The 22,097-nt window shown below is 44.4% G+C and overlaps 1 protein-coding gene across 2 annotated transcripts in view; it reads right to left on the reverse strand.

The window, feature by feature from the left end:
• The window catches only part of CORIN (corin, serine peptidase), a 387,855-nt gene that overhangs the window by 226,062 nt on the left and 139,696 nt on the right, over window positions 1-22,097 (reverse strand). For both annotated transcript variants that reach the window (XM_088475236.1, XM_088475237.1), the window contains exon 3: window positions 12,083-12,514. In XM_088475236.1, the coding sequence (XP_088331362.1) occupies window positions 12,083-12,514 (432 nt within the window). The remainder of the gene's footprint in view (window positions 1-12,082; window positions 12,515-22,097) is intronic.

The following is a 22,097-nucleotide window of genomic DNA, read 5'->3' on the forward strand; positions in this document are numbered from 1 at the left end:
GTGTGCTGCTGGGAGACCGCATAGCAGACGGAGCCGGAGGCTGCAGCGCAGACAGGTAAGTGATGAACGGGGGGGAGGTGAGCGGGTAGGGGGAGGGGGGGCAGGTGAGCGGGGGGGGGGATACAAACTTACCGCATCTGTAGGCAGTGCTGCGCAGGCGCTGGTTTTACAGATGTATCAGCACATGCTCAGCACTGCTTCCAGCTGCGATAAGTTAGAGCAGGCAGGGATAACTATCTATTTCCCGAAAAGCTGTCATCGCAAAAATGACAGCTTTTTGGAATAGATAGTTATGGGGAAGAAGAATGATGAATTCCTCCGGTAATTAGGTAGAACTCCATGCGAGTTCTAAACCTAATTACCTCCAAGGAAAGTTTAGTTATGATGAATAGGCCCCTGAAGCTCTTAAGATCTGTTGTGATAGGAAAATTATTTTTTAATAGATTACTGAAAATCTAATAGTTGTCATATGATGTGCTGTAATAATAACATTATATTGTGGGAGTTCTTTATTTATCAAGACATGGTATATTATAAACCCATTCATCTTCATGGGTCTAATGCGGAACATAAGACAGTGACAGTTACTAATATAGATTCATGTAGAAGATAAAAGCTGTAATTATGAACTATCACTAGTAGCTTTATATAAGACTGATCATTGTATGATTAAGAATTGTTTCTGTTGTTGCGCTAAATTTACTTAATGCATTTCTTTATGTGAAGATATGTGCATATAATGAGAGACCCTTAGGCTGCTGTCTCAGGTAACAAGCATTGGGGACAGTAATAAAATGGTATTGCTATTTTCCATGATACTAAATTCTTGTTATTGGTATCTACAGTGAGTGGCGTAACTAAGGGGGGTCGGTGGGCGCTATATAAGGGGCACTGTATAAGGGGGGTCTACTACTGGGGGCACTGTATAAGGGGCTTACTACTGGAGGCACAAGGGACACTGTACTGGGGGCACTAAATAGTGGCACTACAAGGGGCACTGGATAGTGGGGACCACTACAGGGGGGCACTGAAGGGGATTACTACTGGGGGCACTGAATAAGGGGCACTCCTGGGGGCACTGTATAAGGGGAACTAATGGGGAGCTGCACAAGGGGGACCACTACTGGGGGTACTGTACAAGGGGCACTACTGGGGGCTTGCATAAGAGCCACCACTACTGGGGCACTGTACAAGGGGCACTACTGTGGGCCTGCATAAGAGGGGCCACTACTGGGGGCACTGCATAGGGCGGGCTGTATAAGGAGCACTACAGGGGTTAAGGTGCATATGGATAGGAATGTTAAGAGTGAGAAGAAAGGGGTATATATATGTCCTGTCGACACGCCCCATTGTTAAGTGACCCCGCCCCTTGTGACCACGCTCATTTTTGGCGCGCATGCCTTGGGGGCGTGCATACGGGGGGGGCTCAATTTTAACATTTGCCCTGGGCTCTAAATACCCTAGTTACGCCACTGTCTACAGTACATTGTTGGTAAATAAAGACAGGCTTAAACGTCTAAACTATTTTGTATTTTAAAGTGTACACTCCCCATGTATAGAAATGTTAATGGTAGTTTTTCTTTATAAAACATGAGAGGTTTGACATTTGAGTCAAAGGATAATAATTTACTGTATGAAAAGAGTTTGTCCTCCTAGATCCTGCCAAATCAGGATTTTACCATACAGGTAATATGTTCCCCATCAACAACATGCTTAAAGCATGATCAGTGGTACTCAGCAGGGTCTCACGTCACCTGTAGCACACACAGCCTCAGTGGGACAATCAGGGGCACATCCTTCCACTATGGAGGGCAGTGGTGGAAGACGAGGACACACTGCACATGCACAGTAGTGCATTCAGGGTGGCCAGGTAGGAAGTAGTACAGTGACACGCCTCACGCACTATAGGCTCAGTGATGTCCAGAGGAGACAGGCAGAGCACTCTTCAACAAAACACCCCCTTCCTCGCTCAAGGCTGTCTTTGGTTACATAACAATATAAGACGTTCCACATCTATGGATGCTTAACCTGTAAAAAAAAACACAGGATGGGGGACATTCATTTGTTTGCGCCGGCGGCTGTCAGTGATAGGAGCCAAGCAGAGCAATTCAATTGTTGCTCTGTTCAGGCACGATAGATACTATCGCCAGCATATCTGCTCGCACCCTCCTGATGCGGCAAGCAGAAATGTGCGATAGGTCTGTGGTCTTGGCGCACTAACTGCTATTTGGGCGCCCTAACCAGGACTAGACGAGTTTAGCCTTTTTACGCATCTAATTGGCTGTGACAAGCGCAATAATTAATGGGCGCTCAAATACAATTATATTGCTACATAGGGCGCACATTAATTGCCGCCTCCAGGGTGACATAAACAAAACATAATGTAACACATTAACATTTCACAATGTACTCCTGTCCAAATTTATGGCATTTAACACATGTGACGTCACTCCCTTGGCCAAAATATCAGCAAGATTTTCCTCACTAGTCACAAATTTCACACTGACTAAAGTGCTATCTACCAGCTCTCTTATAATGGTGACTTACAGTAATATGCTTTAGACCGGAGATGGGGAACCTCAGGCCCGGGGGCCATATAAGGCCCCCGGAATCATTTGGTCTGGCCCTCTGAGCTTTTTTTCTGCTGGCCTCATCTGGATAGCAGTGTGCCTATTATGGCACCCTGCGGCCAGAATTTATGCAGCAGTGCCACCTGGAGCGCTTCAAATGGTCACACCACTGCCCTTACAGTTCCATGGAGCATCCTCAGGATGCTCGAGGCATTGCTGCAATCACTGGCGATTGTGACATCACATGGAGGGGGTGTGGCCTGCACTGGCCCACGAATAATGTATATATCGAAATGGCCCTCTGCAGAAAAAAGGTCTCCCCCCTGCTTTAGACTGACGATGACATTTGGTGCTAAAAGACAAGTTAATTGTACATTCAATGCTGGTGGTGTCATTTGGACTAAGACCTAATTCTTACAAAGTCTACATCAGCCACAGCACTTCTTTGGCTGTTTCTGTGGGATGTAGTTAGGAGACCGGCGGACGGGACGTCGCAAGCCCGACACGGGACTAAAGATAGGTGTCGAAATACCAATGCCTATCTTAATCCCGACGCCGGAATCTAGACAGATGCCACCCCGAACGAAGTAAGCTGGGGCATTTTAGCTGCTAGCCGCTGGGGGGAGTGCTAGGTTTAGGCAGCATAGTGGGGTTAGGGTAAGGTTTTGGGGGGTGGGTTAGGGTTAGGCACCACTAGGGGGGGTTAGGCTTAGGCACCACTGGGGGGTTAGGCACTAAGGTGGGAGGGTTAGGTTTAGGCATGAATGGGGGATACTTAGGTTTAGGCATTAACGGGTAGGGTTAGGATGCAGGGGAGGGAGGGTTAGGGTTAGGCTACCAGCCATCGGGATGCCACTGTCAGTATTTTGACAGGAGGCAATGCGACTGCCGGTATTTCATACCCATTCTGTTTCTGTGAGTGCCATGTACTAGCTTCAGTGGTAGACAAGGCAAGGCAAATAGGTATCTAGTGTAGGAACGCCTATTGTCCTCATCTGATCCCCACTCGGCATCACAGAAGGCATGTAAATCCAAACCGTCAGTTTTTGAAAACTTTAGTTTTAAAGAGCTTGTAGACCGACTTTAACTATCTTAGGATACATCTTACAGCAATCTAAAGCTCCCTTCCAGGATTGATTGCAAATTGGCTAACGACTGACTGCATGTGTGATGTCTGGACATGTGCCAAGACTTGCACACATTAAAGTTCCAATGCATTTTGATAAGGAACTAAGGGGCCGATTCAGACCCAGAAGCTAAGCCGCAATCGCTTGCATCCAAAAGGGGCCGGGTATGCAAATTCTGCAATCGCACTGTCTGGCTTAAGGACGCCCTCTATGTCTTAGAGAGCGACGGCAGAGTGAGCGCACGCCGGTGGGAAGTGTATGATTATTCAGTAACATCGAGAGGTATCGGAGCAGCATGCAGCGCTTGAGGTAGACCCTACCCCGCTGCAAGCACTGCGATCACTGCAGGCTGAAATACAACCAGGTGACGTGTTCAATGACGCTTCCATGATCATTATGGACGCCCATTAAACGCAGCTTGACACCCAGACACGACCTGCGTTCACACCACCACTCCCCCGTTCACAAGCACCTTCCCCTGTTGCCACCCACAAACGGCACTATCTGTCACTCAAAGTAGTGCTCAATCTGTGAACAACGTGCGCACGATTCCCGATCACAGTGACTGGCTTGCGCACGCGCACTGCACAGCATATGCATGCGTAGACGGCGACAATCGCCCATAGCGAGCGAACACGGCTTAGCGTCCGGGTCTGAATCGGCCCCTAGTTTCCACTCTCCCTGACTCTGTTGTTGGACGCATAGCTCTTGTTATTTTTGTATTCTTATCAACTGGTGTGCTGACTGGCCTGGTGTCTGCCTTACCAAAATTGATGAGCATTGCCTCAGTGTACCCCTGTTGGTCTATAGTAACAGCTCCGTAGGCCCAGCAGTTGGTGTGCTGGCCCAAGATCTTTTAGTCTGAACTTGTCACTTAGCAACAATTTTACTTCGACTATCTGGATTCCTAGTCACCGACTGTAGGCTCAACATTGCCATCTTTTCAATCTTTGACTGATACCTGCCCCTCACAAGAGTATGCAAGTCCGCTGCCCCCCCACCATGGGCGCATTATGGGAGTGTCATGGACATGTTTCAGCATGCGGCTGCATTCTCTTTTCTAGCACTGTTGCCGCAGACGCCATATTTTGACAAAATTACAAGGGAGGCTGTGAGTTAGGCAGAGGTGCTGAAGTTTCGGTGTGTTGGTGGTAGAGAGATCGGATCCAACAACGCGGTTGAGCATACGGCCTGATTCAGAGCCGGATGCTCTTTAAGAGCGCGCGCTCTGAATCAGGGTGTCCCTGTTTTCTTTAAAGACGGCCTCCTGGCCGCTCGCATAGCGGTGGGTGACCACCCACAGCTTAAGCGAGTGGCCAGGTGATGGTCGCGATGGCCACCATCGCGACCATCGGGGCTTGCGACGAGACCCTTGTGGTAGGGTCTCGTTCCCGCAAGCCCCAGTGAGCTTTCGGCTCTAATAGAGCCGGAAGCTCACCACTGACATCGCAAGCTGGTCTGAATCAGGCCCATTGCTCACATATGCAAAGTGGGCATCGCAGGGTTAGCTCAGTCCGTCGCACGGAAGAATGAATGCTCGAGCAGACATTTGTATATTTTCACACTTGCAAATCTGTGCACCACTGAATCAGGCCCAAAGTCAGCAAATTTCTCACTGTACCTATGTTGCTCTTCAGAGCTCCTGCTCTGTGATTGATCACTTGTATCTGTAGTATCAATTTCTGACATGCTTCAAGCTGTCAGCATATCTAGTTGCAATATCCAGCTTGTCTTTAGTTGAAGCTGTCTCATTAAACACTAGGGCTCTGATTCAGAGCCGCTCGCTGCTGCTGCCCACACGCTGGGATTGTGGGCGTTTTTTTGTTTTTTTATCTCCGGACGCTCACAAAGCTGTGGGAGACCACCCACAGCTTGTGCGAGCGGTCAGGAGACTATCACGATAATCACGACCATCGACCTTGTGACGAGACCCTACGGTAGGATCTAGGCTGCCGCTAGGCCGAGTGGACTTACTGCACTAATAGAGCAGGTCCACTACTGACATCAGTAGTGATGTCAGTAAGACCTCCCTACAAACACCAGGCATTCCTAAGGGAACGCCTGCATTTGTCCAGCCACCCCCCCCTACCCGCCCACAAAATGGGGCAAGCTGTCACTGACCATCAACATCCGCCCTGTCCTGTTGCAAGCCCCACAGCGACTGAACTTCGGGCCGCTTGCGAGCGCACAGCACTTGCGAGCGGCTCTGAATCAGGGCCTATGTCTCTTTGTAAGCTTTTGGTTGTCAATGTCCCACGATCTGTATCCTTTGCTCTTTTGATAATACATGAGACCTGAGATCCACCTTTTTCCTTTAGGGATATGGGCATATGCTTTATATCCAAAGACACGAAGATGACAGACGCTTCGCATTTTACTGGACCAAACCTCTAATGGTGTTTTACCTTTGACTGACACTGTAGGTGGTGCTTAATTCTTGAGGTATACTGCAGTTAAGACTGGCTCTGCCCAGAATCTCTTAATTAGGAGAGGAGGAGTTAGACAGCATCCTATCTATATATCACAAGCATTTTCTTGCATGCACCTAGCTTAGTGCCAAACAGAGTGTACCTCAGGTTGGTTTCTCTCTTTAAGCTTTTGCCTTTATAAGACATCTGTAAAGGATACTTACATTTCATGTGCTGTCACCTTTCCGTGAATGATGGAATACGCGTGCTGCTCTATGATCCTCATGGTTAGCTCCACATCATTTGGGTTAGGGTTATCCCTGGGATCACTAGTGATCTTCAATGACTTTCCCCACTCTCCACATCTGCATGGTGAAGTTCAATGTAGTGTAGTTCTCTCAGCCTGTTAGCTTGGTGAAGTTTATGCTGGCTACTGCACTGTATATTGTCATCCTTAATCCGTACAAAAGACTTTTCTGTACTCACAACTTTTTATTCCATGTCGCTGCAGCTGCTTGTCGTTATTCATCACATGCTTTTGGCCTGGGCCCATAACCTATTGGCAGATCCTATAGGTGTTGTTATAGGTACCAGCGGTGTGTAATGATGGTCAATCCACATACTGGATAACTAAATCAGAATTGGTTTATTAACCAGATATAATTATTTGCAGAGTAACACAATGTTAATGTAATCGGTTCACAATGAAGAAGCTTCTACAGATTCAGCCACAAAATTACCGCAGCTCTAAGTAGTGCTGCGCATGCGCTGGGTTTACGAATGTAACAGTGCATGCGCAGCACGGATTACAGCTGCGGTAAAGCAGTGTAGTGAGGGAAAACTATCTATTTCCCGAAAAGCTGTAATCGCAAAAATGACAGCTTTTCGGAATAGATAGTTATGGAGAGGAGGAATGATGAAGTCCTCTGGTAATTAGATAGAACTCCATGTGAGTTCTAAACCTAATTACCTCCATCGAATTTTATGTGTTAATGAAAAGGCCCCTAAGTGACTCGTAAGTATCATTATTTGTTCTGTTTGTTAAACAGACCTTCAGAGTACAGAGGGCCTGATTCAGAGCCAGACGCTCTGACCAGAGCGCTCGCTCTGAATCAGGGCCCTCCTACATGAAAATGGAGCGGCCTTATGGACTCTCGCATAGCTGTGGGTTGCCACCCACAGCTTATGCGAGCGTCCATGATGATGATCGCGATGGTCAAGACCATCGCGACCATCGGGCTTGCGACGGAGACCCTGCGGTAGGGTCTCGCTGCCGCAAGCCCTGGAGTGATTTTGGCTCTATCAGAGCCAAAATCACTCCCACTGACATCACTAGTGATGTCAGTGGGGCCGGCTTCAGACGGTAGGCGTTCCCATGGGAACGCCTCCGTCTGGCAGCCACGCCCCTGGCACGCCCACCAAAGAGGGCGTGCTGTCAATCAACATCGACAGCACGCCCCTTTTGGTGCGAGACCCAGAGCGACGGATAGAGCCCGTCGCTATCCGGGTCTCGCGCATGCGCACGACGGAGCTCCCTCCGTCGTGCGCATGCACAGTGGGGCAACATCGACCCGCTTGCGAGCGTCCTGCGCTCGCGAGCGGGTCTGAATGACCCCCAGAGGTCTTTTAGAAAACTCATGAAGGATAAGCACAGCATGCAGCACTTTACACATCTTATGATATGTCAAAGGTTTTCTAAAAATGCTGTGTTCTCTGAAGGCATAGATTCCTATGTGGAGGTCAGCTAGCACAATATTCACAGCTAGCATACATGGATCATTTTTGAGATACTCTTTTGCATGAGGCTTTAAGTTGTTGTTTTTTTACTGTTTTAGTTTGGAGTCACACTGTCATTCTTGAACAGCCAGAGAAAAATGTGGCTTTCATGAACTCATCTAGTAAAGCATGGCATTCAGGGGCATATTCATTATCCGGGGCCCCCGATAAGTAAGTATCCAACTCATTGTGATTTGCAGTCATGGATACTAAAGTGCAGCCGCAATTCAGTATTACTCTGATTGCGGAACAGCTACCCTGAAAAGGAGTTGTCCCATTATCCCTATCACCTGCACTAAGTACAAGCAGTGAAAGTTTACACTGCCGGGAAGTGTAATGGAACATGAGTGAATTCACACATGCTCACAGAGTGGGCCGTTGGAATCAGAGGGCTCCGACTGGATTCCTCTTTGCACTCCGGAGCTAGCACCATCTGAAGATGGCGTCAGTTCCCACACGTAAACTCCGAAAACATTCAGTTTTCATGGGTTTGTTGAACTTATGGCAGCCACATCGGGGCCCTGAAAATAAATGGCTTGTAACTTAAAATACTGTATGCAGTAAATAGTGTTTATGACTTTCTGCATGTGTAACGGGCCCGTTGAGCTTGAATGAATAAGCCCCTCACACAGATCTTCTTTGTGCTCAGTAATGAGAATGCTGCATGCAGCGCTCAAAGTGCACATCACTTATGTTGATGGAATAGGTATGAAGTCCCGGCGGCTGAATAGACGCCGGTTCATAGACGCCGGAAACACGAAGGATGAAGATGCCGACAGAGGTGGTAAGTACGCTAACCCTATCCTCTCCCCCCCTCTAATACCCCTTTTACACCGACTTAAAAATCCTGGGTTGATGCCACCCTGCAGTGTAAACGGCGCGATCCGTTGACCCAGATCGCGTCCCAGATCACGCTGCATGCTGTCCGATTGGCCGGCTTCAGTGGCACTTTGAGATTACATCATACCCAAGTGTCCACTGCAACGCCGGAAGAGCCGGGTCACTGCAGACCCGGTTCCAGTGTGAACGGTGCCGACTCGGGAATATCCTGGGTCGGCGCAGTCTAACAGGGGTTAGTTCCGGGTTTGATCCGGATTGAAACCGTGTTCCAATCCCCGAGTCAAACCCGGAGCTTATAAAAGAGGTATAACTGAGCAAGACGAAACTCAAGGAACTTGTTTACTCAAATTGATGAAAACAGTTCCAGCTCTTCTTGTTACATGGTTAATGCAAGAAGCGCTTTTTTTTTTTTTGGATTTGTATGTACTAATTACTATTGATACCTGCTGGTGCCTGCTCCTTGAAAAAGTCCGCTGTGGACGAAACATGTTGGAGCCCAGACCACTACACAAGCCACCAGCCACCTTTCATCAATAGAGCCAGAGGCCAGAAAGATTGCCGGAGGCACAGCGGAAATCGCTGCATGCTGAGCTGCAACCCCCACTAACAGACTGGGTACAGTCCGCTGACAGCAGAGTGGGAGCGAGTACAGCATCAAGCGGCACATGTTCACCAGCAACAAAGGACAACGCCGCTTTTAGGGTAAGATAGGGACAGTTACCCGTTTGCACTGCACCAAAGCAGCGGGCACCTATCATTCCCACAAAAGGAGTGTAAACATTTATGCTTAAATATCACTGGTACTTTATCAATTTCATTTAATTTTGCACTAGCCACATTTAGTTTTTGTTTGATTTTATTTTTATTTTATTTTATCTTCACTTCTATTCAAAGTAACTCATCCTCTTTTCTTCTTTTTATTTTATTTAAGTATTTACATACCTCCTTTTTATTTGTTCGTTTGGTTTGCAGTTTGGTTATTTATTTATTTATTCATTTTTCTGTGGACCAGCAGGTATCAATAGTAATTAGTACATACAAATCCCCCCCCCCCCAAAAAAAAGTGCTTCTTGCATTAACCACTTTTACACTATTTCGAGTAGTGACAACGGAAGCAGATATAAATTTCACAGGTGCGCTACTAGATTATCAACTAGGACTCTTCTTGTTACATGACTGCTAACTAAAGCCAAACATTCTGAGACCGTAAATACATTGGGGAAAAGGAAATGGGTAGGGATATCCCAAACCATGGTATATATTTTGTTTTACACAACTCTATCTCCTTGCACATAACCTAGAATATTGCGGCACCTTTTATTATTTCTCCAACGCATACCCTCTAGACATGTTACATGCTTTATATAAATCATCAAGTATAATAAATCACACTCCACATCCCTTTTTATATTGTAGTTAAAGAAAAAAATTCCACTGTAATTCTTTATAATGTGTTCTTATCTGACTGTGCCAAAACTAATAAACATCTTGAAGCAAACCTCAAGCACAGGGACTCTGTACACAGAAATGAATAACAACCACACAATTGGTAAATCAAGCAAGCTGTTTAAACATCGGCATTTGTAGTCACTCGGCTCGAGCTCCTACTCTCTCCAATTTGGTCACACATGTGGGTGACCTCATTAAGTGGATCATATGAATCTTATATTGGTCAATAACTGCACAATTAGGGTCTTTGGCTGACATTTTCATACAGTCCTAATTGATAATAATCAGAAGTTAACTTGTATATATGGTTATTTTGGAATGACACATGACCAGTTTTGACTGAAAAGACCACATTGACTGTCATCACTATGGCAGTGGTTCCCAAACTGTGTGCCGTGACACCCAGGGGTGCCTCGGTACACTTGCAGGGGTGCCTTAGGTTGGTGGTCCAGCACCAAATCAAGTTATGTAAGGTCACTGTAATGTAAATATGTGGATAAACAGATGCGCAAACCTGTCCACCACCACACACTGTAACAACCTAAGGCTGACAGGTAAGCACAATTTTCTTCACTTTACTAAAAAAAAATTCTGCATTTTTAATAACAAACTTTTGGCTAAGGGGTGCGATGAAAACAATGCTGATACTTTAGGGCGTGATTCAAAAAAGTTTGGGAACCACTGCTCTATGGAGATCTAGCTGAGTAGCACGTGTCAAAAACATGAAAGAAAAGTCACACATAGAAATAGCACATATTTACACCTATGTGCAGAGTTGGAGGCATCTCTCTGACCAACACATCATCTCCCTCTCTCATTCCACCACCCACCTTTCCCAAAAAGACATTCAGTGGGCACAATTTGGACACCCTAGACCAGGACACCATTTTGTCTTCCTCTGACTCGCCAATCCCTTCATCAACACCCTTTGCCAATGCAAGTTTTCTTCTATAATTCCATCCTACCTTCCGCCCTGGACTCTTTTACCACAGTAAATACTCTCACTTTCCTTTGATTTTGTTACTTATTTTTCCACCACACTTTCTGCTATCAATGAGGAGATCTCCTCCCCTTCTGCTGGTCCTCCCCCAAATTGAAATGCTGGTCAACACACCCTTTCTTCCTTTCCCACCTCTGACAACAAAATCTGGTCCCTGGTCATTTCCTCTCCACCAGCCTCTTGACACCACACCTTCCCACCTCCTCTGCTCTCTCTTTTTCGATACTTGCTACCACCTTCCTCACCTTTCACATTTAAGCATGCCCTTGTCTTTCCCATTCTAAATAATTCCTTTCCCGGATCCAGGCACACGCTCTCACTACCACCCTATCTCTCTCCTCCAATGTGCCTCCAAACTCTTGTAATGACATTTTTTCCACTTTCTATTTCTCTCTCTCTCCCTCCTTGACCAACACTTTTACTCCTTTGATTCCAAAGAAACATCATTTAAGATACTAATTACATTCTCACTGCTAAATCTTAGGGTCAGTTTTGCATTCTCATCCTCCTTGGCCTCTCAACTGCCTTTGACTCTGTTGGCCACCCTCTTCTTTATCAAACCCTCCACTTTCTTGTGCTCTCTGATAATGCCCTATGATGACTGCACTTCTACCTTTCTAATTGTTCCTTTTCTTTCTCTACTTCCAATTCTACTTCCCCCTTTTAATCTGTAGAATACTCTTTGTTAACTTCTCACCTTGGTAATCTCAAACTCCTTCAGTCTATAATTCCACCTTTACGCTGATGATACCCAAATCTATTTCTTGTCCCCTAACCTATCCCCGTCCATCCTCTTTAAGATCTCCAGCTGTCTCTCTATGACCCCTTTCTGTTTAATGCTCTGGCAATGTATAAATTATATAATAACACTGAGTGTTACTACTTTAGATCACATATATTGATAATTCTTACCTTCAGAGACTACAAGTCCAGGAGCCAATGGATTCGTAGTCGGAGATACAGCAGCCTCCTCCTGGAAGTTTGAAGCAGTTGTTGTGGGCCAGTTGCCTGACGTTCCCAGCATGCTCACAACCTCTTCGTGCTTTTTGGTCTGTCCATTCCCCCTTTTTGTGCTGTGTAGCTCCACTGTGCTGAGTGTAAAAGGTGAGAGTGGATTTTCGTGCAAGGTTTCTTTGCTTCTACTAAAGTTCGTATGACTTTGGTCATCTGGAGTTGTAGGATAGCTCTGCAAAGGCGGTTTTACATCCCAATCTCCTATTGCTATTGTGTTTTCTGAAGCATTGTCACCCATCTTTACAAAAGGAATGTGAGGAGATCCGAATTTGATTTCATTGGTTAATGGGTCACTTCTATTAAAGTCAAAACAATTTCTGTCTATTACACCTACAAGAAAAAAATTGTAGAAAATTGTTTAGTCTAAAAGTATTATTACAACTGCAAATCACTAAAGTTTATGTAACTCTCCCTTATATAGTATTCCTCAAATGTCATTACTGCCTTACCTTCAAAGACTGATATCCCGTTCTCTGATCTAAGAGCAAGTAAAACATTAAACCAATAAGTTCCCTTAACCCAACCAATAGAGTCAATGGGGTCATATAGCTTAGACCTCTGTGATTTCTGGAGATAGTAGAATAGTATAACTCAGCTGATTAGCTGCCATCAAAGGTGGTTTAAGAGAGGAGAGGGCCCTTGCGCAGGATCGATGCAGGCTCCTGTGGCTTTGTGCCAGAGTCTACTGCGCATGTGCAAGTTTCCACGAACATGTCACCCGTGCCTCAGAGACATCTTCTTTACGCATGCGCAAAACACTGGGATCAAGTTCTAACCTGATTACTGCTGCAGGCTTTACCTACCATTGCTACAATTTTTCATAAGAACACTGTTCAAGTTTAAAGTTTATTGCCGCTATAAGCCATATGCAATATTGCTATTATTCTTCACAAAATATAGAGACATTTCATCAAGTCTTATGCATGGCCTAATGCGGCTAAGGACACTAACTGCAGCTCTTATCCTGTTTGTATTTAAAAGTGGACACAATCATCTAGAACTAGTGGAAGTACAACTTTTATTACCAGTGATTGGGTAGTTTTTTTATACATTTATGCTTCACTATATGTGAGGATTGCAATAATTTTTGTGTCCATTTTATGTCTAATGTTATGCCTTGTTTTGTCTTTTTAATAAATGTATAAATGTTATTTTTACTAAGCGCACCCTTAAGTGCCTGAAATTGAGTTCACTTATTCTGTACTGTTTACATTAATAGTTGGTTAGAGCTATTTTGTGGGTGGCTGCTTTAGGTTTATTTGTATATATAGTGGACAACTTGATATTCTATTGCACCTAGATTTTCTTTGTTTCAAACACTGGGAAATGTCTGCCGCACCATTTTCCCAATGATTTCTGTGGTATTGCAGTGCAGACCGATGCGGGACTCCGAAGATGTGTGCGATGTCTGCCCTCCTGGACCCAGGGGTCCGTGTGCACTATACACACTCTGTACCCATTATAGATACGTCAGTGGCTGCCATGACTTATCCAATCATCTCTGACAAGAGTTGAGTACAGATTGTATGCATATAAACTATTCCTTAGGCTTTTATGTCGAGAGAGAAAATATTACATAAGACGGCAGGCATGAGTAGCTGCAGTACTGTAAGGTTGTCAGTCTGACATCACCAGCAGGATGCAGGTCTATTATTTGGGGGATTTTGTGTTCGGTATTATATTGGATGTTATAGGTGATTTTATGTTTGATTTTGAAATGGACATCCAAAACCGAACAAGAAATCACTAGTCATGATTGAACATCGAATTCGATTTTGAAATCGAACTCAAAATTGAATTTTAGTAAAGGTAGGATTTTGACAGTGAAATCTTAATTCAATTTGATTCAGATTCAGGTGAGCTAAATCAAACATAAAATTTTATACAAAATCGAATTTTTGTAAATATACCCCCTAGTGTATAAAAGTGTCTATGTGATAGGGAATGTAGATTGTAAACTGTACTGGGGCGGGGACTGATGTGCATGACTGAAATATTCTCTGTAAAGCACTGAGCTATATAAATTATTAATAATTATATGGATCCATAGGATCATAATACAAGTGATAAATTAAGGCAGCTGGTTTTCCTTAGTAAAATTAGGTTATGATTTGCACATTAATTACAGGTATCATATAACTAGCTAGTCAACTTTACATGCTATCCTATAATGATCTTACACTAATGATTTCCTGCCAAACGGTGTTCCCAGAATATACTGTAATAGGAAATCTGAGACACTGACAGAAATTTGATCAGTACAACCCATGCCATAACAAAGAAATAGATTTCTGTCTAAACAAGTGCATAAAAAATAAAATGAACACCACATACTACAACTAGAATCCCCACAGCGAAACATGAAAGACGAGCTCTCAAACTAGTCATTGTACCACATGTTAAGAACCACAGGTGACGTGGGCAAGAAAATAAAAAGCAGAATGGTATCATTTTCTTTGGAAGAAAGAAGGAAATATTATGAGTGAAATAAGTATTTAAGTGTGATGACTGCAATTAGGATACAGGGCCTGATTCACTGGTGGAGGCTGCTGCATCTGCTCTTGAATCGTTAGCGGGAGTGGCCGCGGGAACTGAGACGCTGGAGCCATTTTGTCTTGCTTACGGGATCTTAGATGCAGGATATGACACGCCCCAGAAACAGTCGCAGCACGCCTGTCTTCTTCGCCACCACTCCCCGTGACCTCCCCCAAATACTCCATGACTGTCAATCACACTGAGAGTAAATAGTTGCTGCAAGCGACTACGGTAATGTTTCCCTTGAAGCATGCGCAGTTTACTGATAATCGCTAAAACTGCGAAAATGTCAGCATAGCGCACAACTCTGAATAAGGACCTATATTAATAAAAGTGCACGAATTATGTTGTCTCCAAACATATCCATCCACCAAGATTTTTAAAATTAAACTGTTCCATTTAAAGGAGCGCTAAATGGCTCCAGCGCTAAGTAACTCGTATATTTATTTTTCTTTAAATAATTGTACTACCTGTAACCGTTCCAAAGATGCAAAAATGTATATTTTATCATAATGTATTTCAAAATTATGCAGAGTAGATACAATGCATATTTCCTGTTACATTCCAAGTCTCCGGACAGACTTCCCTCTGCTCCCACAGACCTGCCCTGTGCATGACCCAGAGATGTCTGCAGGAGAGAGGAGAAAATAAACCCTTTACAGAGAACCGAAGCGAAGGGAACACAAATGTAAGCCGTAAGACTGTAACCAATTACATCATAGGGCCGGATCCAATTAGCCGCGAAAATCTGAAATCGGCGAAAAAGTTTTGCCTATTGCCGCTTTTCGCCTGTTTGCGTCTTATCTCCAAATTTAATACCAGGACGTTTTCGCCTAAGCGGAAACTCAATGCACTGAAACAGGCGGAAAAGTTTCTCCAATGAATGGAAGGCGGAAAAAAGTGCAAAATCTCTATTTCGGGTGCAAATGTGGGGAAATGATTCAGAACCCTTTGGACACCCCCCCAAAGGACACATCAGCCAAAATAAAATTACCTCAGAACACCCCAAAAAAGACATGTAATTTTTAAAGCAAAAATTAAAAAAGTGGGGAGACAAGCATAAAAAGTAGCGAAATAGATTTATTGGGGGGCTGTATGGATGGGGAAGGTGTTTTTAGGATTGCAGGTATATGCAGCAGGTGTATTTTTCACATTTTTTAAAAGAGCACTTTAGAGACACAAAAATACGCTAGCACCATTTTTAAGCACCCCAAATTTGACAGGACTATTTATTTTAACCAAAAAATACTGGGCCTGATTCAGACCCACTCGCGAGCGGCTGTCCGCTCGCAAGTGGGTCGATGTTATGCACTGAGCATGCGCACGACGGAGGGAGCTCCGTCGTGCGCATGCGCCAGACACGACGAGCGAAGGAAAGTCCTTCGCTCGTTGTGTCTGATCAAAGGGGGCGTGCTGTCGATGTTGATTGACAGCACGCCCCCTTTGGTGGGCGTGCCGGGGGCGTGCCTCCCTGACGGGGGCGTTCCCACGGGAACGCCTCCCGTCAGAAGCCGGCCCACTGACATCACTAGTGATGTCAGTGGGAGTGATTTTGGCTCTGATAGAGCCAAAATCACTCCGGAGCTTGCGGTTGAAAACCTCAACCGCAGGCTCCGGCTCGCAGTTTCGATGGTCGCGATGGTCACGACCATCGCGGCCATCAAAATGCACGCTCGTATAGGCTGTGGGTGGGGACCCACAGCTATACGAGCGTCCAGGAGGACGCTCCATTTTCATGGAGGGCGGCCCTCATTCAGAGCGTGCGCTCTGCTCAGAGCGTACGGCTCTGAATGAGGGCCTCTGTTTTTTATCATTCTTTACCACTTTTACAAATATGCTTCTAGAAAGCATTTAACACAACTTAAGCACACAAAGTACATTTATTAGGGATAATAGTACACATCTGTAATGATTTCCTGTGTCAGAGCGTCTTATTTTGGGGTACAGACTGATTCCCACAATATATTCAGTACTTTCCGCCTGTTATACATTTACCTATTTCCGTTTTCGCATGTTCTGTAATTGAATAGGACAAAACGGGGATGCGCATGACGCGAATTCACATCCCAAACAGGCGAATGCGGCAGAAAGTACAATAGGCAAAAAGTCTCTGGCTTTTCGCGGTTAATTGAATACGGGACAGATTTAATTAGTTTGTGCAGCAATTTATTGTAATAAAAGCAGATCTGATTACTTGCTTTGGGCTCGTGTGCTATGAAGCTGCAAGGTTTACCAGAGATTGATGGCTTCAACAAGTTAAGAACAGGATCATTTTTGATGTTGTTCACACTTATTATCATGCCCAATTGTTATTAAAAATTATTCTTACAACAAATGCAAATATAATGGCATAATATTAGCATGTTTGTATAAAGCACCAAGCTACTGTATTCCAGTGATTAAATACAAACCATAACAATGTAGAATAACTTCAGGGTTATAAATTGTGACTGGCGTGAGGTCTCTGCCGACATCAGCTTATGTAAACTAACATATTTATCTAATACTAGTAAATAAATGCAGTGCCAGATTATAGGCAGGGCGACAGGGGTGATCATCCCGGGGTTCCCACATATATGGAGCCCCCACACACTGCCCCTGACCACATCCCCCTGATTAACCATTTTTTTTTCTTTGAACGGAGCCTGCTGGGGACCGCGACTAAACCCCGCCCCTCCCGGAATTTTGCACAGTGGAGCTTGGCATTCGAGGTGTCACTGTGTCTGCCCCTACAGCTCCTCCCCCTCATTGAGATGCGTGACATTGCTTGCTGCTGGCACGTACATGGGGTATGCCTGCCAGTTGAGCCCTGCTCCCCTTCAGCTAATGCCGGACTCAGCCGGGGAGAGACAGCTGAGCAGCAACGGCCACATCACCGTTGGCTCAGGCACTCCAGAGGTCACGGGGTGAGTTCAGCATCACATCCTGTGCGGAGAAGCAGGAGGTGGGGCTGGACGACTCAGACCAATGTGCAGCCACTCTCCATATCTCAGAACCGGACCCGCCAAGAGAGCAGCGCAAAGACTTCGGCCAGGACCCCGAGGAGGGCAGCCGGAGAATGTAGCAGAGCCACGGAAAAGTGACAGGGAGCAGCCACAGCAGGAGGAGGAAAAAGGTGACATATATATGTATATCATAGGCCTATCTTTTACTGTGCACATACTGACCTTTCTCCCTGTCACTATGTCTGCACTGTCTCCCCTCCCTGTCCCCTTGTGTATATACAGTACTCTCCCCCACCCTGCCCCCGTGTATATACAGTCCTCCCCTTCCTGTTCCTATGTGTTTACTGTCCTTATTCATACATTATATATATATATATATATATATATATATATATATATTTATATATATATACAGTATATATATATATATATACATATATATATAAAATCAACTTTTAATGATAGGGGCCCCCACACGTTTGTTGCCCAGGGGCCCCCACAGACCTTAATCCAGCCCTGAATAAATGGATCCAGCCCCCTCAGCAGTTCTTCTTGTCTCCACCCCATCTTGTCCCTCCCATTCCTGCCCCCTCCCGACCTATTATATTTACCACCCCAGTTCCTGGTCCCCTTCTCCCGTCAGTGCAACGCGTTCTGCCACACAAATCATCCCCTAATCACTAATTAATCCCTCCTCAAAACTCATTAGCTTTTTAGCATCATCATCAACACAATAAGCCCCTGAAATCATTCACTCCCTCATCTTAATCACTAATTACTCCCCACATCATCAAATAAGTGAATCAATATTCATTAACTCACTCATTACCTCCCAGTCTAATAAAAAAAAGTTAATTAACCCCATTCAAAGTATTAACCCCTTCATCTTAAATTTATTGAGTTAACCCATTAACCCCTTCAAACTCACAATAAAAACCCAGGTAAAACTTACCCCATTATACTTATTAACTTCCCTAAATTATACACATTATGCCTCTTACCTCTACAGGGTCACATTCTCAGAAGAGCAGCCCTGCACTGAGGCTTTTTAAGAAATTAGTGGGCCTGTGTGAAAAGCCTACTGGAAGGACCCCCATCACCAGCACACCCCTTCCTCTCACCAGCACCCACCTCCTCCCACCAGCACTTCCCTCATATCACCAGCAACTCCCCTCTTACAAGTATCTCCACTTCCTCTCACCACTTCCCTCCTCATCTCACCAGCTCCTTATCTTCACACCAGCATACCCACTCTCACCAGTGCCCCATCCTCTCACCAGACTGCCCCCTCCTCTAACCAACACCCCTTCCTCTCACTAGCACCCACCACTCACCAGCACACCCTCTCACAAGTCCCCCTCCTCTCACCAGCACCCAGCATGGGGACAGGAGGTGTCTTCACTGAAAGAGGAGCCATGAGATAGTGGCTCCTCCAACAACCAGGCTGCATTTACGTTGTCATTCAGGAGGATAGAGTTACAGCACAGGAGGCGTGGGGGTGGAGCCAATCGCCTCAAACCAATGCGGTAACCGTATAGTGACACTATAGAAGTCATTTTCAACATCAAGGAATTCATATGAGCTTAAAGCAATATAAATACAATATCAATAATAGTACAACAGCATGGACATAATACAGATGTTACACCAGTCACACAGATTTCTGGTTTCCCTCAGTGGAGCCTCTGACATAAGACAAATTAAATGATTTGTATGATGCAGTTGAGTTCATGCTATAATCTTATATACTTTTATTTAGATTTATTTAATTTATTTTTTCTAAATTTAATCAGTCTTGCTTATGCTGTAATTCACTTTGAATCATGTGCAAAAATATCCCAGGCATTTCTTGGTGAGCCTATTTTTAGCTACATTCTGTATAAGATTGAGGCTGGCTCTAAGAGCATCTCTTGTAAGAGCTGCTGCAATCTGGTCAAACTTTCTTTTTAACATTTACATTTATTTACCAATAGCATTTACCACGGCCATTTTCCCAGTCGCTATAGACTCTGTGCACACTCTAGTGCCCAGAGTCTATCAGTGCGGCGCTGGCCACGCTGCGCTCAGTGCGCTGCCGGCCGCCGGACTGAGAGGAGGGGGCCCATGATGGAGACTGCACACAGGCCCCCTCCTCTCATGAAATGCCCCTGGTCATCATTATTCTCATCCTATATACAGTATTACTAAGGGGTTTATACAGTAAAGCTGCCAATATAAATGAGCAATGATTTTAAAACAAATAATTATCCGGGAACAACATGTCAGTGCGTTTTATGGCATGTTCTATCTAATGCATACTGAAAGAAAACATTTGCCAGTGAAATAGTTTTTTTTATTGCTGGGCTTTCAGTAGGCTGCTTGAAAATCAATCTTAACAGAATCTCAGCCTATAATGCAGCAGGGTCATATAACAGCAATGTATCATATCGTATTACTTATGCCATGTTGGAAGGTCAATCAAATTAGCTGTAACTAGACACACAGAAATTTCAGTCGCACAATTCAACAGAAATAAAGAAACTGGTAAACTCGGCTACTGAGTCTACCTATTAAGGTATATAGATAGACTTTTATATAACATGTTAGAAAAATTATTAAAAGGGGCAAGACTAAATTGTGGGTAGAATAAATTGTATGCTGACAATGTACTATGTTATCTATTTATCAACACGTTTACATTTCTCCTTAGCTGAATATAATGTGATACTGGAACTCATTGAAATGTTCAAGTTTGTCATCAATTGTTTAAAAAGTAGGAGGTCTTGATTTTTCTTCTAGTTCTCCATTTTCCTTCCAGTATTTTTTTTTTCTCTAGTTAGTAAACTTTCTTCCTTTTAATTCTCCTCTTATCTTTTCCCTCTCTTTCTTTTGGTCACCGAGCTTGTTGCTTTGTCATTATGATCTCACTCTGGTACTATTTCCTCCCGTTGGTCTTCTTAAATCCACTAGAACTGGCTGTTTATCTAACTCTTTATGATCTTGTTATGTGTTGTTTATATTAATGCCAGAGGGTTAAATACCCCTGAGAAGGACCCTTAGCTCCCTGAAGGCTTCAAAGCTGAAATTGCATTGATCCAGGAGACTACTTTTGGTAAGTTGACCCTTCTCCAAAGTGCTTATTTTCCATTGGCCTATTACTGTAATAATACCCAGAGTAAATCCAAAGGTCTGCCTCTCACCAATGTTAGTGTACATAGGTTGGAGGAGGAGAGATGCTTATTAGTTAATTGTACTCAATGTTTACGTTCCCAGCAAGTGCCAAGCTAATTCCTCAATATCATTTTGGATAAGATTGCTTCCCTACCCGCTGCCCGCTCTGAGCTCAATAGTCTGCTCCTTGGCAAACTTAAGCTACCTTTCCGTACGTAGCCGCCACTTCCATCTAGGTAATGAACCAGGCAAAATGCTGGCTAGAGCTCCTAGAGCACAAAGACCTGCCTCCTTTATCCACTTAGTTAAAGATGACGAAGGCCGCCTCCATCATGACACTGCTGATATTGCTTCCTCTTTCTGCTCTTATTAAACCACGTTCTATGATTTATCTGGTCGTAACCCTAATCCTATGCCTATGTCTAAAATCTCCTCTTATCTAACTAGAATTGGCTTTCCTGAACTCTCTGGAGGATAGTGAATGTTTAGAAGTGCCCTTTTCTAAGTGAGTTAGATGATGATATTAAATCCACTCCCTCTTGCAAAAGCCCTGGGCCAGGTGGGGTCACTGTAATGCCATCTTTCCCAACAAACCATGGAGGCTCACATTTCTTTAATCCCCAAAGATGGAAAGGTCCCTTTCCTTTGTCCTTATATCCCTCCTCAACGTGGATTTGAAATTTTATGCTAAGTTTTTGGCTAACAGATTAAGTGGACTCCTGCCTAATCCTATACACACTGACCAAGTGAGTAACATCCCATGTCGTCAAGACGGTGACATTACTACCAAAGAATATCCCTCATGCATAATGCATGAGGGAGATGATGCTGATTTTGAGAAGGATTTCAATAGAGTTGACTGGGACTTTATGGCAGGTCTGCTGCAATATATGGGACTGGGTCCTACTTGCTACCACTGCATTATTTCACTTTATAGTTCCCCCTCCACACAAGTTAAAATGAATGGCTTCCTTTCCACCTCTTTGGACATTCAGAATAGAACTAGATATGGATAGACCCTTTTCCTGTTAATTAATGTGCTTTGCATGAAAACCCTGGCAAGGACCATTAGGCTAAACCCTAACATTCCTGGTTTTTGGTTAGGAGACTGGGAATTTAAGATGGCTCTTTTTGCAGGTGACTATTTGGCCATGGTTACAAACCCAGTAATTTCCCTCCCAAATCTGATTGTAGAGTTTAGACTCTTTTGGGTGCTCTCTAATTTTAAATTTATACAAAATTGTGACTCTAAATTTAAGTATGGTGGTCCCAGCTCTCGAGAG

Source organism: Taudactylus pleione, unplaced genomic scaffold (assembly GCF_031769625.1).
Source record: "Taudactylus pleione unplaced genomic scaffold, aTauple2 ptg000169l, whole genome shotgun sequence".
In the NCBI taxonomy this organism is placed as follows: Eukaryota; Metazoa; Chordata; class Amphibia; order Anura; family Myobatrachidae; genus Taudactylus; species Taudactylus pleione.